Raw genomic sequence first — 26,625 nt, forward strand, 5'->3', positions numbered from 1 at the left:
GTAGACATTTCAGTGTAAATCCAATCAGTCAAATGGAAATTCGCTTAGTCTGCAGTTTTGCTGCGGCGGGGGTATTTTTATCATGAAATCTTCCGCGTACCGTACGTTTAGACATCATCATTGACTGCAGCGGTTACAGAAACGTGATCGTCGTCGTCCGCGATCACGGCAAAATCATGAACATTTCCCGCGGCCTTGTAGACATCATCGTCGTCACCTGCAGTCACGGAAACGTCATCGTCGTTGTCCGTGATCGCGACAAAATCATGAACATTTCCCGCGGCCGAGCAGATATCATCGTCGTCTCCCGCGGTCACGGAAACGTCATCGTCATCGTCCGCGTTCGCGGAAACGTCATCGTCATCTCCCGCGGTCACGGAAACGTCATCGTCGTCGTCCGCGATCGCTACAAAATCATGAACTTTTCCCGCGGCCGAGCAGATATCATCGTCGTCTCCCGCGGTCACGGAAATGTCATCGTCGTCTCCCGCGGTCACGGAAACGCCATCGTCGTCGTCCACGTTCGCGGAAACGTCATCATCGTCTCCCGCGGTCACGGAAACGTCATCGTCATCTCCCGCGGTCACGGAAACGTCATCGTCATCATCCGCGTTCGCGGAAACGTCATCGTCATCTCCCGCGGTCACGGAAACGTCATCGTCATCATCCGCGTTCGCGGAAACGTCATCGTCATCTCCCGCGGTCACGGAAACGTCATCGTCATCTCCCGCGGTCACGGAAACGTCGTCGTCGTCCGCGATCGCTACAAAATCATGAACATTTCCCGCGGTCGAGCAAATATCATCGTCGTCTCCCGCGGTCACGGAAACGTCGTCGTCGTCTCCCGCGGTCACGGAAACGTCATCGTCGTCGTCCGCGATCGCGGAAAAATCATGAACATTTCCCGCGGCCTTGTAGACATCATCGTCGTCACCTGCAGTCACGGAAACGTCATCGTCGTTGTCCGTGATCGCGACAAAATCATGAACATTTCCCGCGGCCGAGCAGATATCATCGTCGTCTCCCGCGGTCACGGAAACGTCATCGTCGTCGTCCGCGTTCGCGGAAACGTCATCGTCATCTCCCGCGGTCACGGAAACGTCATCGTCGTCGTCCGCGATCGCTACAAAATCATGAACTTTTCCCGCGGCCGAGCAGATATCATCGTCGTCTCCCGCGGTCACGGAAACGTCATCGTCGTCTCCCGCGGTCACGGAAACGCCATCGTCGTCGTCCACGTTCGCGGAAACGTCATCATCGTCTCCCGCGGTCACGGAAACGTCATCGTCATCTCCCGCGGTCACGGAAACGTCATCGTCGTCGTCCGCGATCGCTACAAAATCATGAACATTTCCCGCGGCCGAGCAAATATCATCGTCGTCTCCCGCGGTCACGGAAACGTCGTCGTCGTCTCCCGCGGTCACGGAAACGTCATCGTCGTCGTCCGCGATCGCGGCAAAATCATGAACATTTCCCGCGGCTGTTTAGACATCACCGTCATCTCCCGCGGTCACGGAAACGTTATCATCGCCGTCAGCGATCACGGCAAAATCATGAACATTTCCCGCGGCCGTGTAGACATCATTGTCGTCTCCCGCGGTCACGTAAACATCATCGTCATCTCCCGCGGTCACGGAAACGTCATCGTCGTCTCCCGCGGTTTCGGAAACGTCATCGTCGTCGTCCACTATCGCGGCAAAATCGTGTACATTTCCCGAGGCCGTGTAGACATCGTCATCATTGGATTTCGCGGTTACGTAAACGCAAGACGACGATCGCGGCAAAATCATGAAAATTCCCGACTTTGAAATCAAATTTAAGACTAAATCCCGACTTTTCAAGACCATTTTGAAATTCAATACTAATTCCCGACTTTCCCGATTTTCCCGACTACTAGACACCCTGTGTTAAGGTTTCCTCAACTTATCCCCCAACCTCCTAAATATCCTAAACCTTACCTAAATTGATAAATTATTGGTATTATTATTATAAATTAATTATTGATAAATTATTGGATAAATTGGTAAATTATAACTGGTGTTATAATCTTAAACCACTTCCAACAAAGTGTTGTAATGTCAACAATGTTTACAGCCAACTGAACTCTCAAACTCTTGTTAGCTAAAACTGTATTCTTAAACCGGCGAAAAATAAATTGAAATAACAAATACAGGGTGTTTATAAAAGAATGTTGGGATTTTAAATGGTAATGACTTGGGTAATATTCAAGGTAACTAAAAGTTTTATACGTCAAATTGAAGCCAAAATAGTTTTTTTCCCGTATAGCAAAGGAGGAAACATTGATCTTGGCATGCACAAAACAGGTGTGGGGGCCGCTATTGCGACTCACACGCCTGGTGCCTGACGCCAGTCGCCAGTTTGTTTACGGCGCAACAGAAGGCACAGAGTGTAATCTGTGGCTCACAGAGTTTATATTGATTGCTAAATTGAACTAAATTTAAATCTACTTGATGATAAAGAAATTTGATGCTGGTTTAATGAGTTTTGTGGCACCGTAGTGTTTTGAAAAAGACATTCACCTGGCTGACTAAACAAGCGATGACATAGTTGAGGAAATCCGACAATACTGCTTCAGAAGCCCGAAAGAATTGATTTACCGACGAAGTCTTCAGTTGAACATACCTATACTCTGATTATCGAAAGAATGTGCCTTGCGGAGTGGCCGTGTGGTAACCGAGTTTAGCTACAAACATTCTATTTCACAAACTTGTTTAAACATAACACATAAGGTTAGAAAACGGTGTTTAAATATTCAGTTAAGCAAGTTTTCAGCCCATGTTTTAAATATTTTGTATATTATTCCGATGAATTAATATTTGTAGTTAGCCTATATTTGTAAAAAGACGAATTTGCTAAATTTTAATTCCAATTCGCGTTTTTACAAATATAACTACAAATATTAATTCATCAGAATAAGATAACAAATATTTGAAACATGCGTTAAAAACGTGCTTAACTGATTATTTAAACACCGTTTATTAGAAGTTTCTAACCTTCTGTCTAACGTTTCCACAAGTTTGTGAAATATAATGTTTATACTCAAACTCGCTCACCGCACGGCCGCTCCGCAAGGCACATTCTTTTGATAATCAGAGTATAAATCGACACTTATGACGTTATCTTTAAAAGATTTTTTTTTTTTTTTTAAAGAGGTTGGCAGCCTCTTTTAACCTTGCATTTGCCCGTCCACATAGACTACAGATCTGTGCGTGGAACGTATCCAGCAAACAAGGGGTGAGCCGATACAGTACAAAGGTGAACTGTACTGATAAAAGTTAGTGGCAGTGACCAGGATCCGAACCCACGACACTACTGCCTTGGGCCCGAAGTCCGCGACGCTACCGACTGAGCCACTGACTCACAATTGAGTGTTTGTGCCTAAAAAGATTCAGATAAGGCACCAGATAAACCTGTCGATCACCCTAAGTGTATAGACTTTGCCAGTTTTAAGCTCATAACATTGAGGAAAATCTGAATTTTATTGGATTATTCCGAATTGAATCAAAGCATGAGAAAAAGCTTTGTTCTTTTCTCTTCAATTTGACGTTTAAATAGTTTAATTATATTGAATAGTCCCCGAGCAATGACCGTTTAAAATCCCGCATTCTTTTATTAGTTATTAAGCAAGTACATTCAATTTCAAAATTGAATTAAAAAAATCTAAAACTTACAATATGGAGGTGGGCTTGTCATCCACATTGGTGAGATGTTTTGAGAGTCTTTGGAGTCCTTGAATAGATGATTTGAGACATCTGTAGATATGGATAAGGCATCGTCACTCTTGTAATGGGTTATTGTTTCTTGCCGACGGTTAAAGAACGGTTTGTTGTAATCCGACACACTGAAACTGAATAAAATATTTACTAAACTAAACAGATCCACTAAACAGTAACCTCAACAACCCAAACTGTTTTTGCTTAATAGTGTTTGGAATTTAAGAGGTAGTTTTAAAAAATATTACTAGAAACTGGGAAAAATCCATTATTTTGATTCTGAGGCAGAATAAAGTGAGACTCAAAACTCAGGGAAATAAATTATCAATATCTTAGCCTAAAAGTTTTGCATTTTCAGAAAAGGATGAAATATTATCATGAGGTAATTCAACGTTGGAATTTTGCCTATTATGGATTGTTTGTTTTTGAAATAATGCCTGTGTTTTAGAATTATTGAGTTTTAACCCGGGTGGCTACCGTTTAAACCAATTAGATAAATTAAGAATAAGAACTGAGTTCTTATTAAAGATTTTGCAAATTAAAAATATACCCGCCGCAGCAAACCTGCAGACTAAGCGAATTTGCCTGATTTGACTTTCACAAATCTATTTAAATAACATTTAATTTAAAAAGAACCTAGGTTTGCTACTACAGGGAGAGTAATAAAGAGTGTTTTAGTAAATAATAAAAAGCATAGTATAAAAAAAAATAATCTGCCAGGTTTGATCAAAATATATCCCATAAACAAGTAAACTTAAAATATAATTTACTTACAGTATTAAGAATAACATGGGAATTTTAAATTTACAATTTTTTTAATTTTCTCTATAGCCAATAACCGTACAACCTCAGTTCAAGATACTAAATTAGCCTATTTGTTTTTTTAAGCTCTACAAAATGTTTTTTAAAAAATTGGGCAATTCTATGTTTTGAGGGTCAAAAATGAGAAAAACCTCTTTTTACCCAATAAACCGCCACAACGCAAAACCCCATTCCCATGGTCCAATCATGCTGGTTCGCAAACTCGTTTAAATAAATGTTAGGTTTACACCTCAAATCAGATGATTTTTGCTTTCGAGTTATCGTTACACTAAATTACCATTGGCGACTAAAAAATACAGTACTTTGTATGCATAATAAATTGTTTAATTTTGCTTCTACAGTTGCCCTTCAGTACCTACGTATAAATAGCTAGAGCTCAATTTACAAAGGTTTAGCGAGTAAAATTTTGAGTTACAGGTCTTGACGTAACATTATTGTCAGAATCCAACACCTTTGGTATCTTGAATTTTCAGAACATGACATTCATAGCTCGAACCTCGCTTACTCGAAAAACTTGATAACTAGAATTTGTATCATACCCCATTCAGATTTGAGATATAGAGGTCCTACTGTATATCTTTAAATGGTTGGTTAAAAAAAAATTAATTCTCATAAAAATTGGTTTACTTTTAAGTGTCATCATGTTTATACAAATTTCACAGTAGACAGACTGTGTTAGAAAATCTGAGCAATCGTCTGCCTAGTTTTTCTCTAAACTTCAAATTTTTCTTTTAACGTTCCAATGGGGGATTCCATTAGTTAATTACCCTGTATAAAAGCACTTTGATAGATTTAGTTTATACACAAAAACTGAAATTACACTTTTGTAGGCCCGGTTCACACGAGCGACTTATCTAGGTGACCAGGCTGTGACTGGGTAAGCCCGACTGGGTAGCAGCGGACCACAGGATCAAATGGAGCCGTTCACACGAGCGTATGGCGACGACTAGCGAGCCGCGTTCGAGCTTGGTGTCCCAAACCATAGTCGGGCCCCACTTCCCAGTCACCCGCTCTAGCGGCATAGCAGTACACGTAGCCTTATGGGAGCGTTCGGTCATGGCGCTGCAGATAGCATTCTTCCCTTTTTTTCTAATTGTGCGTCCTTGATCTCAAATTAGCAATGTTCTAAATGACAAACAACTTTTTGGTAATTGTATTACAAGTCCAAAAATACGAATAAACAAAATTTAAATTTGTAACCGACTAAGAGGTTTATAAAATAATTTTATTCAAGCTGTTATCCCGTCCTATCTTCCCAACAGATCGTATAAATAATGATTAGTCCATTAAAACTGTATATGTTGTGTTTATTACTAATTCAAGCATAGTTTAAGCAGTTCAAAATTTACGGTAAAGAAAAAGCTGCCAAGATGAATTAAAACATGTGATCATTGTTATTTTCCCAAACTTTCCTCAAAAAGTCAAATAGTAAAATAATTTTCACAAGCTTTCTTTTGAAGATTCGTGAGCTTCGATTCGTATACAGCAATTAATGGTTATAGAATCTTACTTATTTCCTATAATCAATGACTAACCTCATAGTTCTATAGAATATTTTTTATTCATCCAGCTCTTAGTTATAACGAATTATATTGCACTAAAACAAACTAAATAGGTATTTTAAAGACTGCTCAAAAAAAAAAATTAGAACATCTAGTATTTTACTATGTATATTTAAATAAACTCTCATCCTCTTACCGAATAAATGAATGTATCAATGATTAAAGCATTACACATAGTATAAATAAGTAAACTCTACGTATGTCATTTAATTTTCATCCAAATGCTGAATGTTAACAGCTGTTAAATCAAGCAAATGGTTTTATACCAAAAGCTAGAGTAGATTGTTAGCGTTGGCTGCTAGACTTTTTAAAATTTTAAACTTAATTTCTAAAAAACTGAAACCCTAAACTAAAATTACGGCTTCGGCATTCCCTAGTACTCAAAATTATCTTTCTTTCAATACAAAAATCATGAAAATCTGTCAAGTGGTTGATTCAGAATCGTGAAATAAAAAAACCTTGTCACGTTTTAATATATACGAGCTGGTGGCCCGTACGGGAATCGAGTTGTCAACTAAAACGGAATAATTCAGAACATCTAGTTTACACGCATAGACACAAATTCTGGCAGTTTTAATGGGGAAGATCAGTGATCACCTTATAAACAAATGTCACGTGACCACCTATTTCTTCCATCCGACTATAGACCTATAATATAGCGATATGCATTTTAAATCCGATAATTTTACCATAAAACAGCATTTGTGTCGATTTGAAAAATCTTGAAGTGAAATCTTGGTGACCGATTCACACTGGTTTTGAGTAGAGTAGCTACATGCCACCTCCAATTGCATATACTACTTATGTACTTACCGTACCTTATCTTACCTTCGTGACCACTGAAACCTTATGAGATTCTTGCCTCCCATTCTCTTCTATCCCCTGCCTCTTCAAAATTTAGATCCTAGTCTGAGGATGCATTTCATAACTTGGTATTTCCCATCTATCGTGTAGTACTCCTTGGAATATACTTTTTAAAAGTTTATGCACAGCCTGTCCATCCAAGCTTTACCTACTTCTGGAAAGCATCACTATGTTTGGGTGTTAACACATTTCTCTTAGCTCTTTGTTTTTATTTCGACCTCCGGTCTTGAACTGGTCTGTATATTTTCTCTGCACATTATCTAACCCAGCTTTAAGGTTTTTCGGTTCTTTGGCCAGTGCCCAAGTTTCTGAATCATCAGTACTACGGGGATAGTTGGTATGGTATGAGTCAACTTTGGTTTCTGCTGCACCCTGCAGTTTATAAGACAGTTTTATAGAGACGTACTACACCGATTTACGCTTTCATTACTAACCAAAATTTTAGTATGCTGACATACTCACATTCAAACATACCGAAAAAGAAGTATCAACACGTAAACCACTTGTATCTTAAACAATTAAGCGATAAACTGCTGAAAAAATATTTCCCAAATATGAGTTGAAATTTGCAATGCATAAACTAAATACTTACAGAGATTGCATTTACCACAAAACTTGATTAAACGCAAGTGTTTGAGATGTTTAGTTCAAAATAACACATTTCCTGATAACGCAGATCCTTACGGTAGGGGAAAACTACCTACATTTTAAAGTGAAATAGTATTTATGCAAACACCAACGAACAACATTTTTGTAAACAAACAACTTGTAACATAAACATTTCAATGACAGTTATAAACCAGCTGTTAGTTAAATTAGCATTGAAAATACTTTAAATTGCTAGCGTCGGCTGCTAGACTTTTAAAAAAATTAAAACTTAATTTCTAAAAAACTGAAACCTTAAACTAAAATTATGGCTTTGACATTCCCTAGTTCTCAAAATTATCTTTCTTTCAACACAAAAATCATGAAAATCCGTCAAGTGGTTGATTCAGAATCGTGAAATAAAAAAACCCTTGTCACGTTTTAATATATATGATTAGCCCTAAAAACTCTAAAGCCCTAAAATACTCTAAACAATTATGTTTGTTCAACCAAACTTTATAATAGTTTAAATTAGGTGAATTAGTTTGTTAGGTGAAATTCATTACCGTATTGTAATGCAAATTTAGTTTTGAAAAACTTTGATAATTGTTTAAAACATCATTACTGCCCAAAACATCAATGTACAAAAAGATTCACTTACCATTGACGCAAAAACATCAAATATTTCCAGAATTACGCCAACGTATCAAAAAATCTATGTATCGAAAACATTGGTGTTTCAAAAACATAGATATATAGAAAACATGGTTTATTGATGCACATTCATTTACGTCACACCTGCGACCTAGTCTGTGGACATGTCGCTTGTGTGAACCGGTGTATCCTGTGGTCCGCAACCCAGTCGGGCTTACCTAGTCATCTAGAAGTCGCTTGTGAAAACCGGGCCTTAATCAGAAGGCAAGTTATTATTGCAGATTGCAACAGAGAAGTATAAACAAATATTCAAAACTTACTACACCAATTTACAAAAGTAAGTATAGTCATTTTCTTACCGACTGTTAGACTTGTTGTTCACATTATAGATGGGGCCTTTAACCAACTTGTCGAACAAGTCTCCTGATTGTGATTGACTTGTTTCTGGTTTGGCATTGTTTTCTTGGGAAGAGTTGTTTGTAATGTTGACTGACAGGAAAATCAAATTTATGTTGACATTATTTGGAGAATTTCCCCCTCGATTTCTGCGCTTCTTTCTAGAGTTCTTTCTAGAGTAAGTGTTCGTCACTCTCATTTCAATTAAATTTTTTTCTAGTCAAATCAATGTCCTGAAATACAAAAAAAATATTTGTAATGTCAGTTTCATAACAATCAAGAAAACCATCTAAAACAGTCTTAAAATTAAATAGGCACTTAAAGCCACACAAGTGACTCACAGTAAAAACTGTTGGATACAAACTACAAGAAAGAAGGAGTATACCATAGCCAACCTTCACATGATGTTTAACCTTTAAATCCTCAAAAAACGACATCAGTTATCTTGGGGGAACAATTGAAAAGCTTTACTAAAAAAAAAACTATTACTGTATTGCTAGATTAGCCAGTAGGCTATTATAATTTTATATTTAGTTTACATTTAAAAAACATCTACAGATATTTAGGGGAAAAGCTGTGCTCCTTGCAGTCACAGCAAAGGCATTTATCACAGAAATATCTAAAAAGTTTCAAGATCCAATATTTTGTTAATTGTTTAGATGGCGGTTTGGACAAGTCTGAGAGATATGTTCGAGTGAACAAATATGAGGAGCGCAAATAGCTTTTGTTTTGATATAAGCCTACGTAGGATTCACAAAAACTAGGATCTTTGATGGATGATCAACAGAAGGTCCAGAGACAGCGTTGAGTTTTTAGGCAAGCTAAAGGAAACTGGAGTATCTTGGACTCAAAGCACGAATTAAACAAAGCCAACAACACAACACCATGTCCACTACACCAAAGGATTCTTCTCGGTGACTGGACTGTTGTGAACAACATTGACATCAAAGTACCAGGAGGAACCCGTTCTTCTGGCGTTTTTGGTCCACTGGCTATGCCTCAGTCTATCACTAGACCTACGTCTACACTACCTGGGCAACTTGATGTCACCACACCTTGATATCTTTAAACTGTAGAAACCTACCTACTCATAAACTTAAAAAGACTGCTTCTGTGATATTAATTTATACAGTACATGTATGTTTGTTTTGTTTTGTGATCTTTTAGCTGTGAAATTCGATTAATAATGAATTAGCTATCGATTCTAAAATAATTGGAAACACACATTGTTTCTATAACCTAAAAATTGAACTAAACGATTTAAAAGCTAACAGTTGCAGGAAGGTTTTTTTTTAAAAAGGTCACATAGTTCTAGTAAAATAGACGAAATAGAAGTTAACCTAAGGGCTACTTACAAACAGTTTGTAGGCCCTTTGTAATAATATTTTACGAAGAGGATGCGTCCAGTAACCGAATATGGATTAGGCGTCCGGCAGTGACGTCACCAGGTTATGGGGGCCCGGAACACCATTACCACAACAATAGGATACGTTGTACACAGCCATCGGTGTCTTGGTGTAGTGGATAGAGTATTCGGCTGATGTACAAGAGGTATCTAGATCAAATCCCATTGGTGACACTAACTTAAGTTAACATTTTGTCAAAGATTTTGCTTAAAATGCCATTTCTTCTTTTTGTTAGAATTTGATGCATTTATAATTTTATTTTGTAAACGAATTTAACCTTAATTCGATTTTTTCATTACCAGCAAGTTTGGTTAGTTAGGTTAGGTTATGACAGTAACTGCTGGATGCCTAATCCACGTATGGTTACCGGACGCGTATCCTCTGCCAATATTTTATCACGTAATCAAAAAAAGTTACGAGAAAATACTATGTGTGTCTCACTTTTTATTGATTATTCCTCACTTATAATACTGTAACTATAATTTAAGAGGTACTTTAATTTTATTATTTTGATTTCAATGTTTTAGGCAAACCGTCTAATACATTCAGTAAGATATCATTAAATAATAATTAACTTATGTGACTTAATATTTGTCTACTTGTAACTGAAACAGTGGCTACTTAGAGTAAGAATGCTGCTAGCATTGTCTAAGTTATCCCCTGAAAGAATAACAGAAAGAGTAGAAGTGTATGATGTTTTACAAACAAAATTAAAAAACGATCACAGGTAGGGAAAGTAAAGGTTAGTGTAAGCAACTTGCGTGGTTAGCCATAAGGACAATTCGTAGAAGTTTTTAAGGCACTGGCCTTAAAAAATGTTCTACTTGTTTAAAGGCTTATATATTTATGTGATCGTTGTGTTTTAAGTTAAGTTACAAAGCAACTGTCCTACAATACTTTGTGGATTAGGCGTCCAGCAGTTACTGTTGTCATAACCTAACCTAACTAATCAAACTTGCTGGTAATGAAAAAATCGAATTAAGGTTAAATTCGTTCATAAAATAAAATTATATGCCAAAAATTCAAGTTACGAAGAAATGGCATTCAAAGCAAAATCTTTGACAAAAAGTTAAAATTACCGACAGGCTTCGAACCAGGGACCTCTTGCGTATCAGCCGAGCACTCTATCCACTGCACCACTAACACCGATGGCTATACATTGTATCGTTGTGGTAATGGCGTTCTGGGCCCCCACAATCCAGTGGCGTCACTGCCCGACGCCTAATCCACGTGTGGTTACCGTCTGTGTTATCTTTTACCATATTGTTAGCAATTGAAAACCTGCATCTCAACTGTCCTGTTGCTGGTAACTTATCGACGCATTAAGTATTTAATTAGCTGCCTTGTTATCGTTGCCATTATTGTGTGTTCATGACATGTTATCTTATTGTAACTTAACTTAGATAGAACTTAATCTAGGCTATACTGATTATACTGAACAGCTTAAATAAATAAAATCTTATCTATACTAATTCATTATTAGAGTGAGTTGTAATTAAATATTTTAAATAAATTTAATTTGAGTTAAGTTAAGTTAAATAAAGTTGGGTCGTACTAGAAAGGTAAATTTTGTTATTACAGTAATCAGGTGTTTGTTCTCTTTAAAGCTAACTTCCTTCCCTTCAAGTTAACTTATGTAGGCCCTAGTCCGCACTGTTATAGCATAGGCTCATTCATAACCCACACACAAGGATCGATGTGGAGGTTATGTCACCCTTGTTATGACGTATTCAGACTAAGGCATGACGATTTTTACTGTGACGTGTGATCGTCAGAGGGCTGTACGAGAAGGGGCCGGAGTAATTGCTGATCTATTGCCAGTTTCACATCGATCACACAAAGACTAATTGCACTCTTGGATTCAGCGTGTGGGCTACGTAGACAACTAAAACACTGTCAGAACAGACCATTTATTATGGCTTATAAAAAATAGGAAGGAACCAATTAACTTTTTAAGCTTGCCAATTCTCTATCTTTTGATGAAAATTTTCTCTTATTCGTATTGACTAGGCCTTACTTAGGCCTATAAACATGAACTATTATTGCTAACTAAACATGCCCAACATAGGCCTAACATTGCCTAGGTCCGTTGTTAGACCTAATATTTATAACTGTCGAGGTAATTGCCCAGTTTTTAAACAACCTAGAGTAACAGTCTAGTTATTTTTGCCTAGGCATAGGTAGGCCTAGGTCAAGTCGCTAATAAGGATTTTACTTTTTCACTTATCAACTTATAGGTACCGTTCTAAACTAAACTTACACTAAAATGGTCCTATAACATTAACTTAGTAGGCCTATGTCTATAACATCCCAACTTAACGTACACTTAAAACGAACCGATTAACTTACTGAATGAAAGTATTACAAAATAACTTAAGCCTTATGGACAAGTTTTTTTTAAATCAGAAGCACTTCTAGTTCTAGCACTATCAGTAGACTTTTGTTTATGCTTGTTGTAAAAAGTAACTTGAACTTGAGCTTGTAACTTATAAGTTAAAGTTAGTTGTTTGTTCGTTTGTTGTAATCCAATTCATTTGATTTCATTTCAATTGAATTGAAGTTTCTCATTTCCATTTCCCTCCCACTCCCACAAAGCAAAGACATCAAACTGTTTTTGTTACTTTTTTTAGGTCCATGTTCATGAAAGACACTTTTCTTAGCATAGACTCGTGTGGTATGTAGCTATACAGCCCCATCCTTTTGTTTTAAAACGCATTTATCATATAACACCATATAGCACTAGGATAGCTTTCATAGCAATGAAAGCCAGTTGAGCAGAGCAATCATGTTTCATGGGTTTTAATAAAGCAATAAATGAAAAAAGAATGTTTATAGATACAGTACAAAATACAAAAATGTTGCCACACTCCTGCACTGCTAGCCTTTACTACACCCTTCACCAAGTGGACAGTGGACCTGTTCCCCTCCCTTCCTGGACCATTTTAGTGTTGCAGATACATCAATGTAACTGCCACAAACGGTTCACACACTCCGCACTGCCAGCCTTTACTACTTCATTCACCACTTCCAACAATGTGGACTTGTTTCCCTCCCTTCTCATCGCATTTTAGGATTGCAGATACATTAATATAACTGCCACAGACGGTTTCCATACTCCAGACTGTTCACCTTTACTACTTCCTGATATATATAATATGTTTTTCTATCTGCTATATTGTGTTAACGATATTAGTTTAAGTGTGTTCTTATTATGCTCTTCCGGTCTAACCTAAACCTAGAATATGTGGTGAGAGTCGCCTCAGCACAATGTGATATTGTGATTTGTCGTCAGTCTCGTCTCATGTACAATGATGTCGATGTTTCTTTTATTATATGACTATTAAAGTATCAGTATTGTCAGTAAAGTGAATTATTATCTCAGTACCGTACCTTTCGCCTAATATAAATACACTTCACTTCCTTCACCACTTCCTACGTTTTTTGGACCTGTTTCCCTCGAGTCCCTTCCCTTCATCCCTTCCCATCGCATTTTAGGATTGCGATTGCAGGTACATAGTAGTACGTTTTCTGTGGTACAGTGTAAAATCATCTAAGGGTCTGACTTAGGGGAGGTACGATTGAGGCATTAGTTCAAAATTCCTCCGTGAACAGTGCTGTAGTAGAGAGCATTTTGGCAATGAAGGTTTACTAATCGCAAAAATAGTTCTGTTCATAAAATAAAATTATAAATGCCTCAAATTCAATTTTAGAATTTTTTTATTATAAAATTACTATCATAACCTAACCGAACTAACCAAACTTGCTAGTAATGAAATAATATAAAAAAAGTTTATTAATAGAAAACATAATTCTGTTCATTAATTAAAACTAAATACCCCCGCCGCAGCAAACCTGCAGACTAAGCGAATTTCAACTTGTCTGATTACATTTTTACTAAAATATTTCCATACATAAGACATATTTATTCCCAATTTAAATAACATTAGATTTAACAAGTGCTTAGGTTTGCTGCTACGTGGAAGGTAAAAAGTGTTTTTGACCATATGTCAATAGTATAGTATGAAATAAATAAATTTGCCAAATTTTATCAACATATATCCATAAACAAGTAAACTACAACAGTTTTCATTTTCTCCATAAGAATAACATGGGAATTTTAAATTACACTTTTTTTATTTTCTCCGTAACCGTTAGACATACAACAGCACTTCAATATACTAAATTATTTCTTTTTTTAAGCTCTACAAAATGGTTGAGAAAGAAATTGTAAAATGTTTTGTTTTTAGGGTAAAAAATGGGAAAACCCCATTTTTACCCCATAAACCCCTGTTCCCATGGTCCGATTATACTGGTTCGCGAACCGTTCGAATAAACGTAGGTTTACACGTTTGTACCAAATTTCATCAAAATCGGATCATTTTTGCTCAAGTTATCGCGCTAACGGACACATATATAAATATATATATATATATATATAAATATATATATATATATATGAATTTGAACGGATGATGTTTTTGGTCTCTGAGGACCTCAAAACGAAAAAGTAAATCGGTCCCGGGTCTAGGTCTTACCATGAGACCTACGGTAATAGCTTATTCCCTATATGGGAAATTCGCTAAAATTGCTCGATTAAAATTGTATAATGACTTGATAATAAAATTAAACTGTCATAACCGAACCAAACTTGCTGATAATGAAAAAATCTTAGTCGAAAAGTTAGTGCCACCAGCGGGATTCGAACCCGGGCTAGTGCACCAGGAACATTGTCTAAAGAAAGACATCAGGAGGTGGTTTTTTCGATAAAGGCCAAGATAGACTCCACTCCTAGCTCTTGTGGTAACTTACAAACCTGGGAGCATTCACCGCTATGTTTGGAATTTTGTTTTGGATAACTTGAATTTTGAAGAGTTTGTTTTTTGATATAGATTATCCCCGGATAGGAGATGCATACGTAATTAAAGGCCAAATTATTGATTTGTAGATTAGAACTGGTAGAAGCTGCTTTCAGAGTAGATGTAAACTTAAGACTTTCACTGTGGAATTTGATCAGTTTGTAATCATTCGAATTTTTTTCCTTTGTACCGTGTTTAGGTCGTGGCTTGATTTTAACATATGCTATGTTTCTTTGTTTTGTTTACATTTACGTGGTTATTTTGTAACAATAATGGCAACCCATAAGACTACAGTAATATTAAAATTTAAAAACATTGAGTTACTTTAAAATTATATTATGCACTATCAAAAATTGAAATTGGTTACGTCTAAACCATCCAAACATTTAACAAAACAACCTTGGTAAGTTTGGCTAAAATATGTTCAGCCGTTATTGAGATTAAGTGTTATAAAGATTGCATTGAAGTTGATCCCAAAGAGCTTCGCTTCGCTCCGCTCAATAATAATAAGATGACTCAAAGCAACTATAAAAAAAAAAAAAAAAAAAATACCCCCGCAACTAAGCGAATTTCTATGGATGTATTTTGATCAAACTTGGCCAATTAATTTATTATCGAATTTCCCAAGGGAAGTAGCTATTACCGTAGGTGGCACGGTAAGACCTAGGCCCGATACCGATTCACTTTTTTCATTTTCATGTCCCCAGAGGCCAAAAACACCATTCGTTCAAATTTGTATATGTCACGGCCACCTTTACGATAACTTGAGTAATTTTTTGTCCAATTTTGATGAAATTTGTTGAAATTATAAAATACTTATGTTACTTATGGAGAGTATTGTAAAATGTTGTAGAGCTTGTTTATGGATATATTTTGATCAAACTACTTGGCAAATTTATTGATTTTATACCAAGCTATAATTATTTTACTTAATAACAAACTTGATTACTTTCCTTGTAGCAGCAAACCTAGATGCTCATAAACCTAATGTTAAATAGATTAATTGAAAATAATTTCAGGCAAATGGAAATTCGCCTAGATGGCAGGTTTGCTGCAGCAGGTGTATTTTATGCTAAGCTATTAACATTTCACGAAGGACATAGGCTTTTCATCTTCATCATCTCCCTGTAGCAGGAAATCTAGGTACTTTTTAAATCTAATGTTATTTAAATAAATTTAATTGAAAATCCAATCCGGTAAATAAACAAGCAAACTACAACAGCTTACTTATTCCTCCATAAGAATATTTAACATTGTAAATTTAAATGTACAGTTTATTGAATTTTCTCTACAAACAATTACCGAAAAAAACACTTCAATATACTAAATTATTTTGTAAGGCTCTTTAAAAGGGTCTAAAAAGAAATTGGGAACTTTTATGTTTTGAGCGTCTAAAATGAGAAAACCCAATTTTTACTCCACAAAACCACCATACCAACCTGTATTTCCATAGTTTTCGATCTCGATCATGCTGGTTCGTGAACTCATTCAAGTTTATCCAGCCCTACACATCAAGCCAAATTTAAATAATAGTTAACTGATTATACTATAAACAGATCTACGATGTACGAAATTAATTACCCTCGCCAAATTCTATATCTAAACAGGGGGTAAGATTCCGATTTAAATACATTTCTGGAACAGAGCCTACCAATGCGATTTACACAAACTAAAAGCTGGGTTTTCCTAGGCGCGGACGGAAGCGGAGCGCGGAGGGAGGAACGCGGAGAGCGGACTCCTCTGGTCTTAGGTAATTTTAATGTTACTGTTTTCCTAGAAGCGGAGCGGAACGCCATGTTAATCACTTTTCCGCTCTCCGCGCTCCCCTTCCGCGTCTAGGAAAACAAGGCTTAAGGCAGCGATTTCACTTGTATTCTTCTCAGGCAGAGAAAATCTGCCAACCTCTTCATAAGTATTAATAAGGTGGGGACAATAATCATACCGTTTAAAACTTAAAACCATTGTGAACTACAAAGCTCGCTCCATACCACCATTGAATGAATATATTCAACGATAATACACTCCACTCCAACTCACTACCTCTCGAAAAACCATGCAGGCTACCAACACCAACCAACTCCCCTTCCCATCCCACTAACCTAACCAAAACCATAGACTAAGGAGAATAAAAATGCCTTTTATTCTCCTTTAGTCTATGCCAAAACCAAGTAACCAAACCAAACCCCAAACCACAGTTGAGTGTATTCATATTTCGTATACTGTCTACAACTGTCTATTTCGTAGTGTTTTGTTATTGTTTTCTTTCCGCCCAATCCGTTGCCAATGGAGTCTAAACCTTCGCTAAATCATCACGATGTTGTCCCCTGGCGCTGCGGAGTGGGGGAAATGATTCTCCCTCCACCTCCCCACTAGACGGCGTCCAAACAAGCCCGCGTTGTTTTACATGCATAAACCTATGCTGCAGTTTTTCAATAAGTTAAAAAATGAATATTTATAAAATTAAACTGTCATAAACTAACCTAACCAACCAAACATGCTGATTATATAAAAAAATATATAAAATAATAATCGAATGAAGGTTTACTAATCGAAAAAATAGTTCTGTTCATAAAATAAAATTATAAATGCCTTGAATTCAATTTTAGAATTTATTAATTATAAAATTAAACTGTCATAACCTAACCAAACCAACCAAACTTGCTGATAATGAAAAATCGAACAAGGTTTACTAATAGAAAAAAATAGTTCTGAAATTATAATAGCTCAAATTGAATTTTTTATTGTTTTAATTAACAAATTAAACTGTCATAACCTAACCAAACTTGCTGATAATGCAAAAATCTTAGACAAAAAGTTAGTGCTACCGAGAAGATTCGAACCTGGTACCTTCAGATCCTCAGACCGGCACGTTATCCATTAGACCACCGAGGCCGGTGGCTAGAAACCGTATCGTTGCGGTAATGGTGTTCCCTCAGCCAATAGAATGCTTTGCTTCCCCCACTCCGCAGTGCCAGGGGACAACATCGTGATGATTTAGCGAAGGTTTAGACTCTCTAATCCGACGCCTCTTTGCCTCTGAAACTGAAACAGTTGATTTGATTTGATTGATTGGGAAAGAGTTTAGAATACTGTTACTAACTACTGTACAAGGCTAAACAAAATATAACTTAGTCACTTAGGCCTATCAATTTTTAAAATTTGAAATTGACGTTATGTTGGCGTCATTCTAAATTTACCTCATAACTAAATTTCATAGTGATAAAGATAACATTTTCACCGGTACCTGATGAAACCTAACCAAGCTAATTCTGAAGGGTCGACCAATACTGAAGATTCAGGCGATGATGTGGTAAGTAGGCCTAACTTATTATTTAACATCAATAAATTATGTTCAAAGTTTGGGTAGATGATTGTCATTGAGCACAAGAATCAAAATAAGCCTAGGTTATTTGAGCCCAATTCACAGAAAATGCTAACTTATAGTGCCTATAGACTGAATGTCTAATCTACACTTTTCTAACCATTTATTTACTGCATAAACCTTCCTTCAATTGCATTAAGTTATTTTTATTGTTCAGGTAACTTACGCCATTTAAGTCAAGGAATGAAGTACACGCATGAAGTACAGGGAACCCCACCACATCCTAACCCCATTAAGTTTTTGTGGACATTTAATTTTTTTTAGTTATGTCTCCTCTAGTAATTCTACTTTCTTAGCAATCAATTTTGGCTGCACTTTACTTTAGGTCCTACACTCATTCAAATTAAAATATCGATCGATATATCGATATTTTCATTTGAATGAGTGTAGGACCTAAAGTAAAGTGCATCCTCAATTTTAACAAATGTCCAAGTTAGATTTTATAATTACAATATATGTTTATATTCATGTTGTAAAAATTACACAAGTTAAATGAGAGAGTCTTCTCTATCAGTCAGCAATGATAAAATGTTTCTAATATTCACTTCGGTTTGGATACCTTAACTTACACTTCTTTCACACTGTACACTTTTTGCGGTAAGATAAAAAAATTTACGGGTAATTGTTTTTAGTTGGTACTAGTATAAAGAGGAAAATGAGAGCTTTCACACTACATGGTGATGGCGAGGACAGAAACCTGTGTTGTCTTACAGCCGTCTACTGCCACTGAACCTGAGTTGTTGCAGCATGGCTGTGTGTCAGTGGTGCATGTAGGAATGCAAGCTTTTACACTGCACGGTTTTTAATTAAACGGAAGCCCACCAGCCAGTGCAAAAATAGATTGACTGTTGCAATGTTTATCGTTTTCAATCGGACCTGTCAATTAGACACTGTTAAACTTAACGTTTATTGTAATATGGTAAACACATTTATCTTGTCATACAGTTTGAAACCATCAGGCTAATAGGGAAGAAACATCGCCTAAAAATAGCGTGAAATTGTACTGTTTTCAATTGAATGGCGAAAACCTTATAGTGTGAAAGGAGCGAGCGTTATCCCAGCTGTAGGCCTATGGACCAGCTGTAAGTTATCCAATCTTGATTAAAAAATTGTTACCTACCCTAAGTTAGATGTGCTATCCTAAAAGTGTGCTGCCTTTAAAATTCAATATTTTTCCATTTAAATTTGGTGGCTGTAATATTTGATGTGACATAAAAGAATAATTTATTCATCCGGTTAAGCTTGTTAAAGAGCTTTTGTATTTAACAGAATTCAGTGCTGTTTTTGACACCAGTACATTATGTCTGGTTGTAGTCTTGATAAAAACTTAAATTTAAAGTCTGTAAGTTAGTTTTCAATACACTTTGTACTGATCTTTAAACAAATTGATTAATCTTTTTAATGTTTTGACTTTAAAGGATGAAACATCCAGTGTTGGAAGTGGGACGACAGATAATACTTCTTCCCGAAGTGAGACCCCAACCAACAGAGGGAGGAAGGGCCGAAGAGGGAGACAGAAAGTTGTGAACAATAAATCTTCTAAATTCGGATATAAATTTACGTATGTTTGTTGCTTATCATATTGAAAGTGTGAATTTTTTGTTTGTTTACAAAGCTATTGTTTAAGTTAACGATTATTTTAACATAAGTAACTTATCTCATGTTTAAACCAAAAAAATAGAACATCACATAGGCTTGTTCTTAATGTTTAATTTTTGTATAGGTAATGTTAATACTATTAGGCTACTCCATTTATCTTAAGCTCTTAACAGTTACTTGACTATCTTCAACACTACCTCCATATCCATCTAAGGGTTGGAAGTGTTGAGAAATCTCACAAATTTGAGGAGTTTGTAGGTACGGTATGTGATACTTCTTTTACTTTTAATGACTTGTTATAGAAACTCTAAAAATGTAAGTTAGTCTGGAGAAAGTTATCTGTTGTGCACAGTCCTATCAATGTTACCTGTACTGTAAACCCAAATAAAATTAATCGCCGGGGGTTTATATATTTCACCTAGAATATTACAAATATAAGAAACATCTTTTCGAATCATGTTAGTAGGCCAAAATTAAACTTCAATATTGTACTCAAAACCATTTGTTCATATTTTATATCATAAACTAACTATTTTGTTCTTAAAAATGTACATGTAACTTAAACTTAAAATGCCAGTTGTGGCAGATTTATGACTGACATTTTCATTGGTATTTTTTGTACTTTAGATCCAAGCATTTATGATCACGTGTATTTAGGTTAGTGGGTTATTGAAATCTATTCTGTAGTTATTGGAGAATGTGTTTAAATAAATCTATCCTTTTGCTCTTTACTAACGGCAGTATCTGTCCCCTTACTAACTATCCGTATTATACATTTATTATGATAATGTGTTTAAATTCAACCCTTCTATTTTTTTTTTCAAAATATCTTAAAAATTTTAAACTACCTACTAAAAAATTTCCTGAAAATCTGTGTCTGAAAATAAATGAAAGCCTAATCTCGTATTTTTATTGCAGATGTTTTATCAAAGAAGACCACGGCATGCCCCTTTTTGGGGTCCAGTTCAATCACCTGCTCAAGGAGGGACAGCCGTTGATATTCGCCTGTGTCGGCAGCAACCGAGTGTCCATCTACGAATGTCCCCAGGACAGCGGGATGACTTTGCTGCAATGTTACGCTGATCCTGATGTATCCTTTAGAAACAAGCAACCTAGACGGTATAGACTTCCCTTACAACAAATACAATCTGGATTTCATTGTTTCATTTGAAAATCTTTAAAAAATAATGTAAAACAAAACCTCATTAACTTACATGTACAAACACTTGCCTTGAAAGCTAATAACCAGGGCCTTTTAAGGTTTAATTGCATTTAATGAGTTAGGCCTACAACAAGTTTTTTGTTTGTTTTCTATATCCTAAATTATACAGAATATATTTTGAGAAACCTTTCATAGATACGCTTAACTAACAATAATGGTAATTCTTGCTATCCACCTATTACAACCTATCAACCTTTTCTGATAGTTGTTTAATGCCAGTTCAATATTATGTTTAAAAAACTTTGTTAAACTAGAAAAACTATTTTTTTACTCTTCATACCATCATTAGGATAAATGACACATATACTTGCCATTGACGCATTTAAGATAAGTCAAGTGTGTAGTACGTCACAGCATTATACGGCTAGGAAGCCGTACTGCTAACCCACTGGCGCTAGTAGTGATGTGTGCTTATAATTCAATTCAATAATGATACTCGTTCGATAATGATGGTCGAGCGATGGTGGCACATTAACTCAGTTCGCTAAGGGGTTGCACTGACCAGTACCCTAACGTTGACATATGCGGTTCGTAGGCCTACAGTAACTATTCTCCGTCCATGTATGTGTAAAAATTATATTTATTTGACGACCTCTGATGAGTGAAACATGTTCTTGAGGACCTGAAGATGAAGCTTAACTGCTTCGAAACGCGTAGTCGTTAGACAGCATTTGGATTACTCTGGCAGATCCAGGTAACATTATACCTTTTATAATATAAATGTAGGCTTAACGTTAAAATGCATTTTAAGAATAGAATGCTTGTAATTTTGTTTCCAAGTTGTAGACATGAATAAATTATTATTCTTTAATAACAATAAAGGCAGATGAAAACTTCTACACCTGTGCCTGGTCATATGAGGAGGAGAGTGGTAAACCTCTCCTAGCAGTTGCCGGATCCCATGGTATCATCAGGATACTCAGCCCTGCATCCATGTCTTGCATCCGCCATTACATTGGTAAGTCCATACAAGTTTTAAATGTGCAATTCAAACAGCGAATCTCTGGGGAAAAATTTTCCTCTGGACCAAACAAATTGTCTTTTTTTTCATTATGGTAAAAAGTCTCTACTTGATAATTCTTGATTTCAAATCAGATTTTTAGCAAGTTTTACATGGGGCTTAACAAACTATAAACTATTAAAGATAACTAGGTGAAACCCGTCGAAATCGACGGTTACTTTCAAGGCTTACGTTAATTCATCTAACTGCGATAAATTAGGTGAAATATACATATTTTGAGCATTTAGCATTCTTTAAAGAGTAATAAGTGTAAAAACAATAATGATATTAATTGCGTTAGTTGCAAAATTTGGTTGATCATTCAATGAATAAAATATTCCCCCATACTTTATGTCATCGGAGTTATTATTAGTATGTTAGATATGGTATCCCTTCCTTTGGAAGAACCTTTAAATAGTATTAAAATCGTATTAATGGATCTTTTGAAGTTTAACACTTCCGTGATTTCATCAGTGTAATATGATTTTATTTCAAAAGAAAATATTATTTGGGAAGACACATTCTAACTTCAAAGGGAGGTATATCCGTTAAGGCGGGGACTTGTCATACACCCTTCCGATCCGACCCCGATTATACTGTGGTACGACTGTCGGAGAGGGGAATGGTACTTAACTTTGAACGCGGGTATGCAGGACGGGTTGTTTCTTAAAAATCACCTACATAGTGTAAGTATGATTTTTCGAATCGATACAAAAGCTACATTACAGTACTTTAATTGAAATCCATATGTGTTAGAATAGAATTTGTGTACAATACCTTTCTTTATCTGAGTGCCTGTTCCCAGGTCACGGTCATGCAATAAACGAGTTAAAGTTTCACCCTCGGGACCCCAACTTGTTATTGTCTGTGTCCAAGGATCACACTCTGCGACTGTGGAACATCAAGACTGACGTTTGTATTGCAATTTTCGGAGGCGTTGAGGGACACAGGGACGAAGTTTTGAGTGCGGTAAGAAAAACAGGTTGGAATTTGCTCCATGGGATTAAAAAATTAAAAATGTGCTACTGTAAGGAGAAGCATAAACTGTTGTTTTTTGAGTAAATTTTCTGTCTCAATTTAAATATAACTAGTGTTCATTTTGCTCGAATTCGAGCAATTGTAAAGTATTCCAGGATTTGCAAACCAATAACAATCATACTAAGCTATCAACATTTCAACAAAAACACACCTGCCTTCCCTGTAGCAGCAAACCTAGGTACTCATATTAAAATTAACTTAATGTTATTTAAATAGGGAAAAAATTACAATATTTACAGGGAATATCTTTGTAGAAATTAAGCCAGGTAAATGGAAATTCGCTTAATCTGAAGGCGATTTTGGCAACGTAGTTCGGGCCGCTGACGCTTGGGTCAGGGTAGTCTGTCGGTAGTGCGGTGCGCCTCTGAGGCCCTTTTAATAATTTAGTATCAAAAATTTATTATAAAACAACGAAACTATGAACAAATAAACAAATTTTACAACCTACAATGAAAGCAATATTAAAAAAAAACAACCAAACTGCTTTACCGACAAGCCTGAGGTGGAGTAGTTTGCACGCTACTCTGCAATAGCGCTGTTCCGGTAACGATAACCTCCATTGAGTGACTACTTTAGTACGTGTATACTCAATGATATAATATTAAGAAAAGCCAATTGATTTTGTGATCTTTTATTTGTGTATTTATAAGCCTCTAGGTGTATAGTTTTTTTCTGGTAAGCTAAACTCTACCCTTTGTTAAAACAATTCCTAAAGTAATATTTAAATGTGTTTTGCTGTCTGGTACTCTTTACAGCACTCTAGTGATTAGAATTACCTCTATACAACACGAATGAGAGTATAGACCTATCTTAGTTTCATGGTTGGTAACATTTTTTCTTCTGCTCACAAAGAAGTTAACCAGTATTTTCAATCCCTTCAGTAAGACAAAACAAAATGTATATTTTGAAATCTGTTGTCTCAGGACTTTGACCTGCTCGGCAAGCGCATCATGTCTTGTGGCATGGATCACTCACTCAAGCTGTGGAGGCTGGACAAAGATCACATAGAGGAGGCTGTGGTAGCCTCGTATGACTTCAATGCCAGTCGCAGCACTCGTCCATTTGACTCCCTCAAAGAACACTTCCCCGACTTCTCCACAAGAGATATTCACAGAAACTATGTGGATTGTGTCAGATGGTTTGGCAACTTCATTTTGTCTAAGGTGAGTTGTTGCTTGAGCAAACAAGAAAAACATTCATAGCCTATTGGTAAGAAATTTAAAGTAGTAGTCCCTTTTTTCAGAAATAACATTTACCCTTCTTTGTCGTACTTTTATAAAAGGCTACCTAGTATTCTTATTTGATGGCTGTATTCGTTGTATTTCAGTCATGTGAAAACTGCATCGTGTGTTGGAAACCAGGTCGACTAGAAGACGACCAACTTCGCTTTAATGAAACAAACATTCAGATCGTACACAAGTTTGAATTCAAAGAGTGTGAAATTTGGTTCATACGCTTTGGAATGGATTTCTGGCAGAAAGTAAGTGGTTTTATCTAAGAAATTTCTCAATACAGCCCAGTTTTGCAAACAAAAGTTGATGTGATTTAAGCAGTTGACACATCTTTTCACCAGGTTTTAGAAGATATAAGCAAATTTGAAATACAAGTAATTTATTTGACGTGTATTGGTTTGTAAGACATTATTCATATACAAATGCATTTAATATTGAAACTATTGCAGAATCAAAATGTAATTTTTTATGTTTCCGTTCTTATTTTGGAGAGATTACTTGGCTTAGAGATCAAGTTTGAAAGAATGAATACATGATGGATACACCAATACCGGTATACTATCAGAAGCTTTATATTAGGATGAAATATCAAATTGTGTTGCAAGCACTATTGTTTTAGTTTCATTTTATGAACAATGGGGCAGAATAAATTTTATGGGCTGTATGACCATCGAATAACCAAAACTATAATTAGAACACAATAATACTAGGCTTTATTGTATATTATTATACAGTACAAAGTGTATACTGTAGCTGTTAGGGACAATCCCCACAACGTTGTGCATTGACAACTGTTATGCTTGCAGTACCTGGCCCTGGGTAACCAGAACGGACGTTTGTTTGTGTGGGACCTGAGTGTTGGCGACCCTGGTCAAGCGAGGATTGCTACGTTAGCTCACCCACGATGTAACTCAGCCGTGCGACAGACCAGCCTCTCCCGCGACGGCTCGGTGCTGCTCGCAGTGTGTGATGATGGAACCATCTGGCGGTGGGATAAACTCACCTCTTGAGGTGCTCACGTTTTTGTACAAGTCATAACTTTTTTCTGTTAGCATGTCAAGATTTAACATTAAATTTTTACATTTTTAAATGGGTGTGGATTTTTTCCCTGTGCCTCGATTCATTAAATGAATTTGTTATGTAAAATGCATCTGGGATGACTGCCTGGTTTTGAACTTTGGATGTACCAGTCTATTTTTGAGACAGTACAAATAAAGCAGTACGAAATTGCAAGGGAAACCATTTTTGATCCATAATCATACTGTAAACCTGTGATGTCATTGCAATACCAGCAGACAACACTGAGTTTTCACAACTTAATTTTAAAATTAACAGAATTCCAATAACTATTTGTGTATTGTGCTCCCCTAAAAATCAGATAAAATTGTTAAGTAATTTGAGTCAATAATGTTGATTTGAAACCAGCTTAATAATTTCCTTGAGGGTGAATTGATTTTTTCAGAAATTACATAGGTTGCAGAAAGTTGTCTTAGATAACCAATCAACATCTCAAACTTTTGAATAGAGTAACTCCAACTAACCGAATCAATTGGGACCAGACCGGACCCCATTCGGATAATCAACAATTCGGAAAATTGGATTTTTACCGAAATTCTGAGTCTTTGATAGAAAATAGACCAAGTCACGCCGAGATCAAAATCTCAAACTTTTAAATAAAGTTACTCCGATTAACAGAATCCCTCCACTCCAGTTATTGAAACTGAAAATGAACGCTCTCGTGTGTATCATGTGTTTACTATGAACATTTGTAAATATTACAAATTATGCGCCGTGTTAAGTAAACAAAATCTTTTCTTCATAAGAAATACATTAGGATTTTGATGGTCTGGGGCAAAGCCCGAGGACTTTTATTAGAGGAATTGGTGAATTGGTCTACACAAAAAATACTTAATTTTGACACATCGTTTATAAAAATCCGTCCATTATCAAAGGAAGAGTAGTGTTTTGTAGAAATTGTCTTCACGTGTTATATACAGGGTGTCCCGGAACTCTCTACCAATATTTTAGGGCATTGCTCCTGGGTAAGAAACATAACTAAATATCATATTTAAACTGTCCGGAAGTCCTTAGTTACTCACACAGCCGTCATTTTGTTTTTTCAGTTATTATTTTTTTTCTAAAGAATGGTTAAACATACGAAATGGAAACTTTGCACAAACATTTATGACAACGAGACAAAGCTACAAAAAAATTATGAAGATTTTTAAAATTCATAAAGCAAAATGGCGGCCATTTAACATTTTTGTAAAATC

General features: G+C 36.1%; 2 protein-coding genes across 2 annotated transcripts in view; one reads left to right on the forward strand and one right to left on the reverse strand.

The window, feature by feature from the left end:
* Nucleotides 1-12,429, reverse strand: part of LOC128990943 (uncharacterized) — a 31,478-nt gene extending 19,049 nt beyond the window's left edge. The window contains exons 1-3 of the mRNA XM_054413614.1: nt 12,373-12,429; nt 8,581-8,850; nt 3,693-3,868 (exon numbers count right to left, since the gene is read on the reverse strand). Coding sequence (XP_054269589.1) covers nt 3,693-3,868; nt 8,581-8,816 — 412 coding nt within the window. The 5' untranslated portion in view covers nt 8,817-8,850; nt 12,373-12,429. The remainder of the gene's footprint in view (nt 1-3,692; nt 3,869-8,580; nt 8,851-12,372) is intronic.
* Nucleotides 12,430-17,926: 5,497 nt separating this feature from the next.
* On the forward strand, nt 17,927-25,442 carry LOC128989576 (polycomb protein eed-B-like). Its single transcript, XM_054411487.1, has 8 exons — nt 17,927-18,189; nt 19,680-19,822; nt 20,779-20,950; nt 21,905-22,040; nt 22,888-23,051; nt 24,044-24,283; nt 24,448-24,600; nt 25,159-25,442. Exons 1-8 carry the CDS (start codon nt 18,127-18,129, stop codon nt 25,360-25,362), a joined length of 1,275 nt encoding a protein of 424 aa, XP_054267462.1. The 5' UTR covers nt 17,927-18,126; the 3' UTR covers nt 25,363-25,442.
* The last annotated feature ends 1,183 nt before the right edge of the window (nt 25,443-26,625 follow it).

The sequence above is a fragment of the Macrosteles quadrilineatus genome, unplaced genomic scaffold, assembly GCF_028750875.1.
Source record: "Macrosteles quadrilineatus isolate MER2022 unplaced genomic scaffold, UCM_ALF_1.0 Scaffold_3__2_contigs__length_128488019, whole genome shotgun sequence".
NCBI lineage: Eukaryota > Metazoa > Arthropoda > Insecta > Hemiptera > Cicadellidae > Macrosteles > Macrosteles quadrilineatus.